Genomic DNA, 16,877 nt, shown 5'->3' with positions numbered 1-16,877 from the left:
AAACCAACTTCCCTTTTCTTTCTCCACTTTTTTTGGATTTCACTTATCAAATCCACATTTTCATTGCTAGCTTTATAAGCTAAACCATTTTGTGCATTTTTATTTTGCTCACAGAACATTTGTACAGAGTTTATTTACTTCATCATACCAGATAGTTCACTAATCTTTGGAAAAATACAAGACTGGTCCTGCACCAGGCCTTGATGAAGTTTCAATCAGAAACTTCTAGAAACTTTAGCATCCAAGGCTAAAGGGTTTGTATCAATTAGCTTTGTGAAAGCAATATATCGTTTGGACTGCTTTGTAAAGACAAAGATTTGTGCCTCATTCCTGTCAGTTGCCAATCCCATTGAAATTTCTGAACATGTAACTTCTTTCTTGCTGAGCCACCATAGAGGTAACTGCAGCCATAGATGAGGGGATTCAGCAGCAGCATCTTAGCACTCTCAGTAACCCCAAAGTAGCCACTGATTCTCCCTCACTTTCTGCGTGACCTTCTTTTCCCAGATGAAACCCACACAATGGCCAGTGACACCAGCAGCCTGGTGCAGTCCCACACTTACAAGAAGCGAGAGCCTGCCGACGTGCCCTACCAGACCGGGCAGCTCCACCCCGCCATTCGGGTGGCCGACCTGCTACAGCATATCACGCAGATGAAGTGTGCAGAGGGCTATGGCTTCAAGGAGGAGTATGAGGTGAGCATGCGCCAGGGCCAATCCCTGTGTATCCTCCCAGACAGGATGCTAGGGCCAATCCCTGTGTATCCTCCCAGACAGGATGCTAGGGACCATGCTGGACCAACACCTGGAGCAAACCAAGGGCCTACCAGAAAGGAGCCATTCATGGATCCATTTCTACCCAGTGGCAAAAGGAGGGCTGATTCACTGATAACCTTATTCTGCATAAAAGCACATGAAAAACAAAGGTCTGCCAGATCCTCTTCCCTATCATGCACAAATTTCTTGGGTTTTCCTGTGATTAAGTGGGATATTAAATCTAGAGAAGTTGTAGGAGTTATTTCAGTGAGAAACTGTCCCCTTACACAGTTATAGATCAACTAGCCACGTCACGTGGTAGAGACTAGACAGCAGCAATGGGCCTGGCAGCTGTTCTTGCCCTCCTAATCGAGCAAGCCCATCCCTGTCCTGGGATTCAGGAGCACTTCCAGGGAGGGTGCTGTTCTCTAGCCATATATGAAGTGCATGAAAGCGCGTTCCTTCCATAGCTTCTGTTTATTAACAAATTCTATTGAAAAGTCATTCAAAAACCAAAGAGATATATTGCTTTGAAGAAGTGTGATTCCAAGCATCACCTGAGTGTTTCTGTGTGAATGGGCCAGTGAGGAGAGGAGGGGCTTGGATTTCTGGTTTTACCTTATTCAAAAGAACTTAGTATAAAAAAGTAGCAGTACTATGCTTACAGTAAAAATCGTATCATGTATGTGTGGCTTTTTAAATCTTAGCGTGTGTTTCTGGTCCTATTTAGGTCATAGGAAACATGTCTATTAAAGATCAGTTCTTACATACACCATATCCTATAAGTTTTGAACTTTGCTTCTTTCTTCTCTTCTTGGGGGACACTCATGATACTTAATTTTATGCCCCAGATGCTATATTGTCTTAGGTTCTGTTCCAGTTTAATCGCCAAAGATTCATTACTGCACTCAGATCTGTTCAGTGCTATGCTTCTTAAGTATATGGGTCCTAAAAGGTATTAACTCATAAATAAACCAAAGATAAAGACAAATAGACAAAGTCTTTGATCCAGTGCAGAAAAATGGACATGTGCTCCATGGTCAAATGAAGACTTTTCTGTTGCCAGTGACCTTAGTTCAGAACACTGCAAGGTCACAAAAATTAAAGCAGATGTAGCCCCAATAATATGATTTAAGCCCAGAAAATAATTCAAAGTCTAGCATGTTAGCAGCTCTAAAGTTCTTAGATTTACCTTCAGTGAATTTAACTTAAAATTCAGAGAAATTGGATGCCTTTGCATATTGCCTCATGCACTTTTAAAAGCTAGCTTAGGAATTAATAGGATTAAGAGTTAGATTTCCAAAAGCATTAATATCTTATAAAAGACAAAATTAGGTTATTGAGAAAATATAATCCTAATGAATAGAAATGATGTCTTCATTCTAGCCAATCTTCTGAATGCTTATATAGCTCAAATGTTTATTAAAGATGTTAATATCAAAGAGATTAGCAATGGGATCACATAGCAATTCTTTAAAAAAGAAACTCAAGACCAATTTTTCATGCACTATTTAAATATACCTATCTTAGGGCTCCCTATTACACACTATTGATGATACTTGTGTATGCCAAGTCTGAAGTCCCGTTCAGACTTCCTGAAGAAAAATAACTTGCAGGTGTAGCTGTAAACTAAAAGTTTATATTCATTTAAGAATGTTGTAATTGGTGATGCATTAAGAGTTATCATACTCTTAAATAAAATATGTATCAGTTACTTATATTCCAAAAAACTTTTCATTCTAGCTACTCAGTAGATTAAGAGGACTGCTTAAAAGTAATATGGGTATAAAATCATCACATTGTTCACCTTAAATCTATATAATGCTACATATCAATTATATCTCAGTAGAACTCACAAGGGAATATAAATATATTTGGGTGCTAAAACCATTACATTTTTAAGTTTTTTTTCTTTTTTTTAAGGAGAGAAATTATAAAGAACATATGCTAGAGAGAAAAAAAGGCACAAATAGAAAGGTACTATTGAGAGAAATGTGAAATGGAAAATCCTATTAAGACTATTTCTAACCCTTGGAATTTTCAAGTTCTGAAGGAACTTCCCCCACCCCAATCCTTTGCTGAACTGGTTGGGGGGAAGTCTGGGTTTGTCGAGAGGATTGTGCTGAGGCAGAGTGGAGAACAGTGCTGGGTGTGTGCACCTGTACTGGCTGTAGAAGGAAGGGCCTTCACTGGAAAGTGCCCCCCCTGACTCAAGAAGTCCTCCCCTCTCCATCTTTCCATCTTGGTCAGCACATGTCATTGAATCACATGTCCAAGTCCTTTCTAGAGATACAACCCTGTTTATGTGGATTAACAGTGTAGTGACAGACAGCAGTTACTCATGCTCTATTTTCACTAACCTTGGGGAGTTTTTATTCTATTGTGAATCTGGAAAATCTTCAAGTAGTTTTTTTTTTTTTTTTTTAAGTTCATTTGGTTTTTGGATCTCCAACCCAGCTGACCTCTTTGAATCATGCTGTGAAGTGTGTACCTCCCTTTTAACCCACACTGAGTCCAGTCACGAGTGTCAGATACCTGATGCAGTGTGACTCACAGATCAAACACCGAGAGGCTGTGCTTTGGGACACAGCTTCTGACACCAGCCTGCTTGTATCCAGTTCAACTCTGCTTCTTATTTGGGCACCTAAGTCAGCCTGAGATGCATGACTGAGCAGGGATAACTATTTGTTGAAATGATGAGCACAAGTTAACCAGAAGATTGTTAAAAAAAGTTTTTTTCACAATTTACTAATAATAAAGTATGTGTTTTCATTTAATGATTCTTGAATTGGGCTTTGGGCAACATCCAAGTTAGTAGAGAGAAAGGCACTCTGAAGAGCTGTACAGGAGATTTATGTGGACCACAGTGAGACAAGTTAATACAGACATTTGCTAACTAGTTAAAGGAGGTTATTGTCCTTATTTGCAGCAGAGGAAAGACTTGGAGCAAGTGAGATAACTTGTGCTGAGTAGGTAAATGATAACTAGTTGCCCTTGACCTTTCTTTTCTGGGAGATCCATACACAGAAACTTAGTTCAGTTTTAGGTTGCTGATGTAGAGCTTAGCATGAGTGACTCCATCTTGAGCCTAATCTGGTTAGTTTAATTAGAGGGCAACATTCCAGGTAGACACAAAAGCAAGAAAACTGGGTGTACTGGGAAATGGTGTTGCCTGACTGAGTGCCTGACTCTAAGAAAGAACCCCCAGTCACTGAAAGACCCTGGGTATCCCATGGAGAAACTTGGCCATCATCCTGGAAGCTATGAGAACAAAAAAAAAAGTCAAACAACCTGACTTTCACTCCTTACTTGAGAACTATTTAGTAAATACGGCTTAATTTTTTTTTAACATTAGTTGCATGAGTAATCCAAGAATGACCTGAAAGATATAAGTCACCCCTTGCACCCCCCAAAAAAATAAAGGCATAGCATGAACTATTGATGCATTACTCTATCCCCATGCAAAAAAAAATGCTATGGAATACTTGGCTTCAAGACTTGTTAAAGCAAATAATTACTTCAATACTTAAGCATGTCTAGGGACAGAATGCTAACAAAGGCTCCATTGGCTACGCTGTGACTTACAGTAACACCCAGTAGATCCATATATGTCAGGGGACAACAGTCATTTTAGATTGTAAAATAGCTTTGAAATAATGACTTTCTCTCCACTGATACTATTTCAACCAATTCATCTTTATCTTTTCCAAGACACAAATGTCTGAAAACTGGCCCAAAGCTGAAGGGGTCAATCTTGTTCAAGTAGCCCACAGACGTACATCCAAAGGAAAGGGAAAATGCGTGATGGGATGAGAGAGAGAGTGCTCAATGCAGATTTCTTATCTGATTTTGTTCTAACAAGATTGTCATATGGCATATCTCACCAGGGAAATGCAGTAATTTGATTCAAAAGAAACTCAGACATGAATCACAATAAAAAAGTAAACATGCTGAATTGAACAGAAAATGGCACGTTGTCAGCAGAGAGCACATCCAGAGCCTCAGGAGAGCCACCAGCAGAAAGGGCCAGTCTGTTTGCCGGCTACCAAAAAGGAGCTGGTTCCTTTCTCCATAAGTGAAAAGCAGTCTGTGCTCACCCCAGGGCTTGGGGGGAAGAGAGGAGTTACCACAAATGGAGACAAGATGGCTATCCTCAAGGGGCACAGCGTTGAGCCATCCTGTAGGGTCACGTGGAAGGCAAAAGTCCTAGCTGAGGCCCACAGGTCCGACCTGGACACGTGCCCATTAAATCTCTGGCTCCAGCACTACAACTGAAAATTCTCACTACGTCACAGACCGGGGTCCTTCTGTCCTTCATTTTGTTAGCTGATCCAAGCAGGAAGACATTAGCCTAAAGTGGAAAAAAACAGTCATGCAAATCTCAAAGAATGTTTTACTATCATTGTAAAATTAAGATGACAGGAGGGAAGACAGCAATTTAAAGCTTCTCTCAGAGAAAGCAACCTGAAAAACAGGTGGGACTGCTTCATTAGTCAGTAATCAATACAGCTCTGGGGCCCAAAAATTTATTTTCAAAAAACTCAAAAATACACTTTATTATCAGTGTATAGAAAGACCTAAGTAACTCCTAGCAGCCAACCTTGGAAAAAATGTGGTGTGTGTGTGTGTACACATGTATATCTGAATATATTTAGGAAAGCATTATCCTCCCCACTTTCTTCTGTGTAATCCTCCAGGGTATAAACACTGGTGATTAATTTTATAATTGAACATGGACTTGTGTTTTAGCTCAGGCTTAGCTAGGGAATTGAATACACAATGCCAACAGCTTCAGGTTTAAGTACAGCCTATGCTTTTTCTTAGGAGCCTTGGTTTTCTTTAAGTCTGCCTATCAGCCTTGTAAGGCTATTTAAAATACCTGGATTGTATAGTTTCCACTTTCATCCTTTCCCTGTCTTCTGAACAAAATAACTGATTTTGTAAATGCAATCCTGTGTAATTGATGCTTTTATCTTTATTTAGCAAAATGGTGGCAAGTTAGGAAGGAATTGTCATTGAAGCTTCTCAACTTGCCCTCCAAAATCTGCCTTCTGTTTATTTGCCTCACACCTCAGAGAAGACAATGAAACTTTAAAAAACAGCAACAACAAAACAAATAAATAGACCTCATTCCCTGAAAACCACCTCCTCTCTCTGAGGTTGCATTTGTGATTCCCTTGCAGCCTCCCTTAGATTGCAAAGCTCTTTTCTAGAAAGACAGGCTGGGTCGCTGGCCAGCTGGAGAGCTCAGGAAGAGAGCACCCTGGGTGCCTGTTCTCCCCATGGGAGGTCAGTTGGCAGAAACAGCATTGCAAGTACTTCTAGAAAAGTTCGAAGAACATTGTTGTAAACCAATGTGGCATAACTTAAAATAAGTAAAATGAAAGTAAATTATTAAAACAAATAGTGCACAGCAATCCCTTTGTTCAGTTTGGAAACAGGCAGCGGCAGGTGAAATCAAAGGTACTTTGTGTTACTTCGCTGATAGAACCATTGGCTGGCACAGCTGGTTCTGTGCTTCTGCTGCAATCTGAGGTGGAATCACCCCCTTCCCACTCACCTCCAGCCCACATGCTTTTCAGATGTGCATTTCAGTTCCATTTTATATTCTGAGGCACCAGCTGAGTCAATCAATTGCCACAATCAGTGCAGGTTATTTTCTATCCCACAGGATACAAAACAAACAAAACGAAACCATTGAAAACTAAGGACAGGGATTTGGGGGAGCATTGGCAAGCACTGTAAATGCATTAAGAATCACAACAGCTGCGCCTCCAATGGCTGGAGCAGCCAAGTGAGTTTTGACATGTTTTTTTTTTTCTTTCATTATTATGGTGGTGCTGAGCCAGGTTCATAAGAAAATGATTTAAAAAAAAAAAAAACTTCTATCTGAAAATTTGAGATTGCTCCAAGCTATTTGGGGCAAGTCAAGTCAATATGCTTATGGATATATTCATAGTAGGTAGAAGTTTCTATAAATTTTTAAATAATGCAATAGAAAGGGAGTTTCAAATATAGAAGCATCTGTTCAATTTGTTGCTTGCTCCATTTTACCATGGACCTCTTAAGTGTTAGCTGATTTTTAATCCAATTTTCTTCTACCCAGGCCCCTGATTAGCTGTGCAAGCTCAAACTTCAGAAATTTCATTTCAAAAAATGTTCTTTCCTATGACTCTCATCCTCCCTCTGATGGCACTTGATGACAGTGGACATTTTCCAATTTGTTTAAGGCACTTCTTGTCAACTGTCTGGCTTCCATTTTGAAGCAGTTTATTAGAATTATCTGTTCTACCCTGGTCAACGTTCAGCACTTCCCCCACTTGCTAGCATGCTTGTAGTGTCAGCTGTCATGAGGCCCAGGACCCACCGCCAGGGGGCTGTAATGCACCCATGTCCTAGCACTTGCCGACCTCATCATTTATGTCAAATGTGGACACAGTTGGATGGTGTCACCACCCGCCACAATTGCCTCGCCAGCTTTGGCAAGTTGTCATTGCCAGCCCCCCCGCCCCCATATCCACATCAGAAGTCACAAATCCTAACTACTTTTCCTTCCCATTTTCAGTTCTATTTTAATTTTCATTCTCTCCGCCCCACCCCACTGCCTGGCCTCATCTCTGGCCACACTATTGTTAGGATTCCCTAACTCTACTTTCGACATTTAGTCTCCCCCTCTTCAAACCTCTCCTCCATTCTGCAGTTAATTTCATTTATAAGAAATATGTATAGGCCCTCCCTGGTGGCCCAGCGGGTTAAAGCACTGCACTAAGAAGCTTAAGCCACTTCCACATGAGTTCGATTCCCGCCTGCCCCGGAGGAGATCCACATGGCGCGGCAGACCTCTCCTGGCCCACCCACTGCTCCCCTCAACAGTGTACTTCATCGATCTGCTTGTTCTGCTCCCCACTCTGTCTCTGGTGAAGCCTCTCACTCCCCGCATCTCTAGCCTGTACCCCAGTTCTGTATGAATAAATAAATAAATCTTTAAAAAATATATGTATAACTTTAACTGATGCTCAAAAAGTACAGTGGATCCTTTCCAAAATTAAGAAACACCTTAGCATAGACTACTCTGTAACATGGCTTCATCCTGAATTTCAGGCTTTTCTTTTAACCACAGCTACTTTCCAGCAGGTACCTTATGGCCTAGCACATCTGAATTACTGCCATCACTCACCATCCAACCACCTTCTTATCAGTGTAGCGTCCAACTAGAGTGCCTTCTGGTTCCTCTTTTACTTGCTGGCCCCCTTCAAACCCAACTCAGCAGGTACCTCCTCTTGAAGCTTTCCCTTATCTCCCAATCAGAAGCAACAATTCCTTCCACAGTCTCATCACTTTTGTTAGACTAACATAGTGAATGACATATTAATACAGTGGCCTATCTGTTGATAAGGCAGTGGGCAGTACAGTTGACCGCTGAACACTGTGGGTTTGAATGGCATGGCACCTGTTTCACCCAGGTCTTTGCAATAAATATGTAAATGAATTATCTAGGCCTATTGGTTTTCTAAATGCATTTTCTTTTCACTGACTACTTTAAGAACACAATATATCATATGCATAAAATATAAAATACGTTTTTTATAACTGTATTTACCTTCTCTTCCAAAATATGTGTTAAATCAACTATTTATGTTACCAGTAAGTCTCTGATCTTTTCTCTGGCAGGCTATTCGGAATTAAGTTTGAAGGGGATCAAAATTTATATTCGAGGAATTTTGACTGCACATGGGATCATCAGTCTGCATTATTCCAGGGTCGCCATATATTAATTGATAAAACATTGGGCAGTATGCTAACTGCTCATACAGAAGATATATACTAATGGATCTGTTCAGTAACTATTTGACATACTGCTTGATAAATAGATGTCACTCCTTATTTCCCAAATTGATTTCTTTATAATGAAACATATATACAACCCTACAAGGGGAAATAAAGATGAATATAGAACTATTAAAAAAAGCAAGGTCCCTGCTGACCAGATCATCACATGGGATTGAGTGGGTTAGTGGCATCCAACCAGAAAACACTGGCCTGACCAATTCCAGTCACTTCAGAATGGGAAGAATGAACATGTGTCTGCCTGATCATTTTTCTCACTGAATGCCAGCCCGTGTTTAAAAATCAGGATAAATGTTTTTAAACTATATTTGCTTTAAGTTTCTTTTTTCACTGCTAAAAGAAATGAAAATACTATAAAATAATTTAGGTGTGCTTTCAGTGTATTTTATAGCATGACTATTCCAAGAGAGGAACCAACTATCATCATACACAGATTTTAAGCTCCCAAAGGTCATTTGTATTTTCATGGACATTTCAATGGGAGATAAGATTTAGAGAAGATATTTCATAAAGTCTCTGAATTTTGATAACAATGTTGATGGTAACAAATTTTGTCTAACACCTAATGTATCAGCATTGTACAAAGATACACAGATACACAGAGATATTTTCCTCACCACAAGGCTGTTAGATTATAACCATTCCCACTTTACTTCAAGTGACCCAGAATTTAAGGAAGTTACCTAAGGCTACCCTATATGGCATGATAGGGTTTATTCTGTATTCTCTTTCCTCTAAAGCTTGTGTTTCCTACCAAACCGCTCCTGCTGCATTTCATGTCACTCCTTCGTGAAACACCATGGAGATAGAGACCTCAGAAATTAACCTTGTGTTTTATTGACTTGGGATTGCATGGCAGGAGTGTTTTGTTGTTATTATTGTTTGCTTTGAAAAACATTCTGTCCTTTGGCAGAGGACCTGTCCAGCCTTGGGGGCCCTGTTGACAGTGCCAACTCTGGTGCATTTCAACATCCCAGCAGCAACAGATGCTGCCCATTAACCTCACTTAGTATCCCAACTCTGAGAACAAGGTCACTTCAACACTGTCCTCTCTTACTCTAGTTTTTCATTGTCAAATTCATTCTTCTAACATCAGCCAGCCTGGCTCATCTGAAACCCGCTAAAACTAGTGATAAACTAAAATCAAGAAATCAAGCTACATAGATTCTTGAGAGTCATCGGTTCTACATGCTGACTCCCTGGTTTGTTATTACCATCCAACCCAATAGAGGGAGGGAGGGAGAAAGTGAATATGTAAACTTGAGCTGTGTGTGAAAGCACAGGTTTTCTAAAAGATCCAATCTGGAAGATGTAGAATCTTTTTTTCTTTTAAGTAAGATGAGCAAATACGACTTGGCAGTTACAACCTGGTGAACTGAGTCTCTGACCTCCATGCACAACCAAGATAACTCCTTCAACTTTGACTAGACGATACAGAAAAGAACCAGTGGAAAAGTCAATTATTGTTTCCAGAGAAGGGTGGTGCGAGATGCTGTTTTGTAGTAGAGGACAATGAATTAGCAATCTAAAGAAATAGGCCCAAGTATTTGACCTGTCAACTCACAGAAGTCTATGCTGAGACCATAATGCTAGACCTGAGTGACTCACTCAGCTTCCCAGACACAACTCAGTTAGGACATCTCTGATATTAGTAGCAGTGCTGACCCCTCAGTGATGTTAGGCTCCCGTTAGGTTGATATCATCTTCAGGAATGGCATGTGTTCCAGTAAGTAGTGCGGTCTGTAGTCCTTGCAGCGCACAGAACCATCATTCAGAGCCTGGGCTGTTCTCTGCCTCACTTGCTGAGTTTATTCAGCCTTTTTGATGAGGTGGGTTCTATCCTGATGTGTCCTTCCTATCCTGTCTTACCCTCTCCCCCAATTTCATCCGTTTTCTACTCTCACTTCTAACTCCTACTTCATCTCCAAACACAGGAAATTCTGAATTAGGAGGCTATGATAGTGATATTAGTACACTTTTGTATCAGACCCTCACAATGTCTGAAATATTATGATCATAGTTCTGTTACATCCTATTCCTCAACTGTCCCAGTTTTTGACTATGATAATAAGGAAATGTGTGGAGTAAATGAATACTTAAGTTATTTCACATTATTTAATTTTATTTACTTAATTTATTTTACATTTCATATGGCATAAATTCACATTACTGTTACATTATTCAAATCCACATAATATTGAACCCATAACTTTTTAGATTGTCAGAACACTGGAACCAAAGAACATTCCCAATTTCTTCTGTTATGTCTTCTGAAATAAAAGTAGTTTTATGTCCATGATAGCATTCACCCGCTGATTTGGTGCCTTACAAATTAAAAAAACTTCTTCACTCCCTTTATTTTCCATCGTTGCCCTTTAGGGACACATGAAAACCCTTTCATCTGTTTACTTCAGGGAAATTATACAAGAGATAAGGAATAATTACAATGTATTCAGTGTTAATTATAAATATGCAGCATATGTTTTTATATGTATTGTATTTATGTGCTTTAGGTAATTATGCATTTGAGTTCCTTGCCAATTTTAAGGCCAAAATATTTTACTTGGCTGATTACTAACTGTATTTTAAGCTTACTTCTTGAAACATGAAGAGAATATACTATAAATCCAATTAACATAATTTATCTACCGAAAGAGAATTTCTTGCTTTTATTTTTCTCCTCTATTTTAATGATGAAAAACAGTTGTATGGGATAGCAAAATATATTGTTAAAGGTGTCCGAGTTATGATTTTATTGTTGTTTCCCTGTAGAAGCAACACATAATTTTTTAAGAAATTTGGAAATTTTAGAAAAGTAAATGGAAAAAAAGACAATAAAAATCATAATTAAATCACTATCAATTTTCAGTAATATTCCGTCCAATATTTTCATGCATTGGAATCTATATAAGGAGTTTTATATCTTGTTTTGCTGTTTAATATTATAACACAAATGTTTCCAATGCATGAACATTGTTGTGAGCAATTATTTCACCTCTATTACTTTCATGAGATTTCAAAAGAGGAGAATTACTGGCTCAGAACGTATAAAATTTTCATAGTTTTTTTATCCAGATTCTCAACTTGCTTTCCTGAAAGGATGTACTGACTCACCTGCACCAACAGCACTGTTCCTACAAATGCTAAATTCAACATGCAGGCACTAAAAGGAGCATTGGCCGCTCTTTGCCTGTTCGATGGGTGAAAATAAAACATAAGTGTTCATTTGGAATTAGATAGGCTGCATATGTTTGCGGACCATATGAAAATTTGCTTTCAGTGATTTATTGTTCATATTCGTGACCTCAACCTTTTACTGAGGTGTTAATATCTTTTGCTGACTCCTGTGAACTCTTCTGTAAACCTGTCCTGTCCTTTAGAAATGCATTGACTTCCATTACTGTAGAATCACCTTGCTAATTGAAAATGCAATCAGATTCTTGAAAAAGCTGTAGTTTCTCTTTGGATTCACACTGGATCCATTTATAAAGCTTCGGAGAATTGAATTCTAGACAATACTGGATCTTCCTAACTGTTGATGTGGTTTATGTCTCCATTTATTTAGATCATTTACATATTTCAATAAAATTTCTAAATATTCTCTATAAAATCTTGTACAACTTTTAGTTATGTGTACATTTTTGTTATGACAATAGTTTCTTTCAAAATTATGTCTTTTTTTCATTGCAAGTAAATACAATATGTGTGTATACATATGTACATAGGGCTTTTGTGTATATGTGTATATGTATATGTTCACACACACACTATTGCTTTTTCTATATAGCTCCTAGATCTAGAAATATTTTTTTAACGTTGTTTATTTTAGTCCTTTGTAGATTATTCTGGTTTGTTCCATGGAAAATCATGTCAGATCTCATTTTTTTTTATTTTAACTCTAATTTTTTGTTTTATTTATTTATTTATTTATTTGCATTATTCTTTCACTCATAACAGGAATGTAAGGGATCGGGGGGAAATATATATATAATTATAATAAAGTAAATCAACTACCAACTATAAACCAGATCTCATTGTTCATAGTTTGGTTTCTTTTTAATCCTTATACATTTGATCTATTTTTTTTCTTTATAAAGCTAACTAGAACTTCTGGCACAATACTAAATATTGTCTTGTTCCTAATTTTGAAGACTTTTAGTGAGTAGTAATTGTGATTAGGTTAAGAATAGTCCTTCCATCTTTAGCAATATTATTTAACATGGATAGATACTGAATTTGATAAAATTATTCTATAGCATTCAACAGTATAGAAAATAATTGATTTATCGCTAATATGTTTATGTGGGGAGTTATATAATTAATATTCTAATACAACCAACTGTGCATTCCTCTTACAAATCTAATTTGGCCATGATATATACAAAAATTGTTCAGTAGCATTCAAGACTGATTTTTGCATCTATTGTAGCTATTGCATTTTGTACTTTGATAGTAATCCCTTTAGTACCCTTCTTATATTTCCATTTTCTCATTTTGAAAAGAGAGGTCTATCTGCTTTCAAAATAAATGGTTCGCATGCTTTTTCTGTTATCTTAAAAGAGTTTATGTAAGTTTTAAACTACCCTTAAAATGTTCTGATAAAGCCAGGTAGATTTGACCAGTTTTTCTTTTGGTGAAATTTTTTAATTACTATTTTTTTCAATAGCTATAGGACTACTATGGATTTCTACTTTTTCTTGTGTTAATCTTATTGTAAATATTTTTGTGGGAATTTATACTTTTTGTCCATTTTTACTTAGAGAACACATAATTTTTCTTAATATTTTTTTTAAAGATTTATTTATTTGTGCATACAGAACTGGGGTCCAGGCCAGAAGCTCAGGGGTGGCGAGAGACTTCACCAGAGACAGAGTGGGGAGCAGAACAGGCAGATCTACGAAGTACACTGCTGAGGGGAGCAGCGGCGGGTCAGGAGAGGTCTGCCACGCCATGTGGTCACCTCCGGGGCAGGCGGGAATGGAACTCATGTGGAAGTGGCTTTAGCTTCTCAATGCTGTGCTTTAACCCGCTGCACCACCAGGGAGGGCCAATATTTTTTAAATTTATCCTCATTTTCTTTTTTGCTTTGTCATCATCAACATTATTTATTTGTGCCTTCCATTTTTCTTTTCTGTTGAATATTTCTGCCAACAGTTCATTGATTTCGTTAATCTTTTCAAAGAGATAACCTTCAACTGTACTACTTCATGTTGCATTTTTAAAATCTTTCTTGTCCTCCTGATCTTTATTAATTTCCTTCTATTTTCTTTTAATTTATTCTGCTCTTTCAAATGGGGCACAAGTACGTTAATTTTCTATATTTCTTTTTAAGAATAAGAGCATGTATCTTAAACTATTAATTCTGCCTCCAAGTAGCATTTGAATACTGTCACAGCTTATTATGTTTTCAGTACTTTTTAATTTCCATACAACACTTTCTTTGTCCTACTAGGTATTTCGAAAATGTGAGTACATGAGTATGCATTTAACTCTCAGCACGTGGGAATTATTTTTTTAATTTAATTGTATTAATTAAATTAAACTCACTAAAATTTGTGAACACTAGAGTCTTGTATGTGGTTAGTTTGCTTAAATATTTTACATATTCTTAACAACAATGTTAAATTAGTGGGCTGTATGTTCTTCAGAGCAAGTATTCCAAAAATTTTTTGTTCAAATTTTCTGTATGTTTACTATCTTTTGTCTATTTAATCTATAAATTACTGAGAAAGGTGTGTTAGAAGAGTTCATGTATTGTGAGGCTGTTATTTAGTAATTACAAGTTTAGAATTCCCATCTTTTCCAAGTAGATTGAACATTTCATCTTTAGGCATTGATACAATTTTCATTTGTACTTTTTGCTTTACAGTTTACTTGCCTAATTTGCAACTTTCCTTCTAAGTGGGGTTTTCCTGGACTGTATTTTCAACCTCTTTATTTTCTTGGCTCTTATAAAGAACATGTTTCTGGATTAGATTATTTCAGTTGAGTCTTACAGCCTTTACCTTAAAACTCTACTAATATACTACTTAGTTCACTTTTAATTTGTTGACATACTTGAATTCAGTTGTGTCACCTTGTTTTTTGAGTTATGTTTGTTCCTTTTCTTCCCCCATCCCACCTTTTCTTGCTATATGTTGGTAAAGTGTCTTTGTCTAATTCTGCTTTCCCCTTTACTATCTTTTCCAGTCACTAAATATTAGTATGTATATTTAAGTTTAAAAATGTAGGATTAATTTCATGCTTATAGATACCTTTCTTCCTCCTCTAAATAGCTTGTGACAAGAATATTCCATCATAGCCAAGAATTTTTATTATCTGCATGGTAGTATTTTTTTCAATTTTCTCATTCTTGCATTCAGCAGATGTTTTCTGAGCACCCTTAAGAGTTTGCCCCTAGGTGTTAAAAAGATAAATAAATCTTGTTTGTTGTTATTAAAGCCATCCCCTTTTGTTTTCCTCCACAGGAGTATAGGGACCTACCAAAGACTGCATATCTTTTTTTATACCCTAAAACCTGTTTTATGACCTGGTTGTCACATAGTGTCACATGCTTCCACAGTGGCTTCCCCTCTAGCATCGGCTTCTATCACCCTTCTCTGTTAGTTATGCTTGGTCACTGAGGAGAGTGGGCACACTGAGCCCCCATGGCCCAGTATCAGAGAAGCTTCCCGCTGCAACCAGCAGTAGGATCTCTCATCTGATAGAAGACCTCTGACAGTCCTTCTGTGCCCTCCACTTTGTTCCTGTCCTCCCACATGGGACACACATGTAAAATGAAGTAAGCGTCATTTCCCTTTATTACATGAATCTCTCTAATCTTGACCATTTTTGTGACCATTTGCCAATTCAGTTCTCCTCTATGAATCATGATGATTTTGAAAAATGGAACTGTATCTTCCACTCCCTCTGTTCAGTTACCTCTTCTTTAATGCTTCCCCAAGCTCCCCATTCATCATCTTCTCTCTCTTGTCACTGTCCCACAGCCCCAAATCAGCCAGTCCACAGCTCTCCATCACAGCTCCTGTTCCTTATTCATTTCTTTCCATCGATAAACCCTTGGGGCTTTGTCTAAAGGCCGTTATATATGTACACATATATATACATACATATATATATACACATATATGTATGTATATGTATATGTGTGTATACATATACATATACATACATATATATATACATATGTGTGTATGTATATATGTATATGTATATATTATATATATGTATATAATATATCTTCAGTTGTGAGACTTGGGGGAATTAGGTAAAATAGTAATAGTTGGTATATGTGGGACTTTCAGAAGTTGTGTTTGTAATTCAAGACTGCCTATACTTAAAAACAGTACAATTTGTACTGTTAAATCTGTTGAGCAAACAGGAGGAGAAAATGAAGCTAGATAACTAATGTAAACTGATGGAAGGTGCTTTTCTGAAAAGTGCTGTTTACTTTGCCCATCTTCCTCTGCCCTTGGAAATCCCTGTGCACACAAGTTCTGACTGTCAGCTTTTGTCCTGTGATGTTTCCATTTCAGTCCCATAGCTCTTCTGCAAGGAGGTGGCAGTAGATCGTGCCAAGTGTGGTGGAAACTTCTGTTGCTGTTCAGAGTGTTGGCATGGTGGTAGGGGGAGCTGCCTGACATTGCCATGCTGCTCCACATTTTGTCAATGGGGAGTAAATCTGTCACAGAGTCTGTGGTGGTTTATGTTTTATATAGGATCTTGATGTCCAACATTTTGATCCAACTTTTTGTTTATGGCTTGGCACAGATCTCATTAATATTATTGACCCTTTAACCACTCTAAGGAGCATAGGGTAGATTACAGAACATGGAATTTGATCTATTTTGTACTAAATAAAATTTTTTAATTTAAAGTGTCTTAGTTCTAGCCATTATTACTGCACTGGTCAAATAACTATTTTTTTTAGATGTCAATATTTAACATCAGTATTCCCATATAGCAAATAAGTGATTCTTCAAAATTGCTATCCCCATGTGACTCTTTCCAATATTTTTCCCTCCAGAATTGTTTGAATAGTCACTGTCATGATTCTTGTAAACTAGCAATTATGTCAAAACAATTTAATCAGTGCTTGAGCTGTGTTTGGCATCACTCTTAGAAGACCATTTTTTATAATGACATTCCTCTAAGCATTTGTTAAATAATTAGACCTATAAACACTTTTCCCACAAGAATCCTCAGAAGTATTGCTAGACATTCAGAGCCTTAGAGACAGAGGCTAAGCGCCACTGAAAGCAAGACCAGAACACC

At 37.6% G+C, this 16,877-nt stretch overlaps 1 protein-coding gene across 5 annotated transcripts in view; it reads left to right on the top strand.

The window, feature by feature from the left end:
• Positions 1-16,877, top strand: part of PTPRM (protein tyrosine phosphatase, receptor type, M) — a 558,641-nt gene that overhangs the window by 420,510 nt on the left and 121,254 nt on the right. For all 5 annotated transcript variants that reach the window (XM_012725901.1, XM_012725900.1, XM_012725902.1 and 2 more), the window contains one exon: positions 508-695. In XM_012725901.1, the coding sequence (XP_012581355.1) occupies positions 508-695 (188 nt within the window). The remainder of the gene's footprint in view (positions 1-507; positions 696-16,877) is intronic.

The sequence above is a fragment of the Condylura cristata genome, unplaced genomic scaffold (assembly GCF_000260355.1).
Source record: "Condylura cristata isolate star-nosed mole 26May11 unplaced genomic scaffold, ConCri1.0 scaffold00016, whole genome shotgun sequence".
NCBI classification, from domain to species: Eukaryota; Metazoa; Chordata; class Mammalia; order Eulipotyphla; family Talpidae; genus Condylura; species Condylura cristata.
Note: the sequence above shows the minus strand (reverse complement) of the source record. Positions and strands in the feature narration are given on the sequence as shown.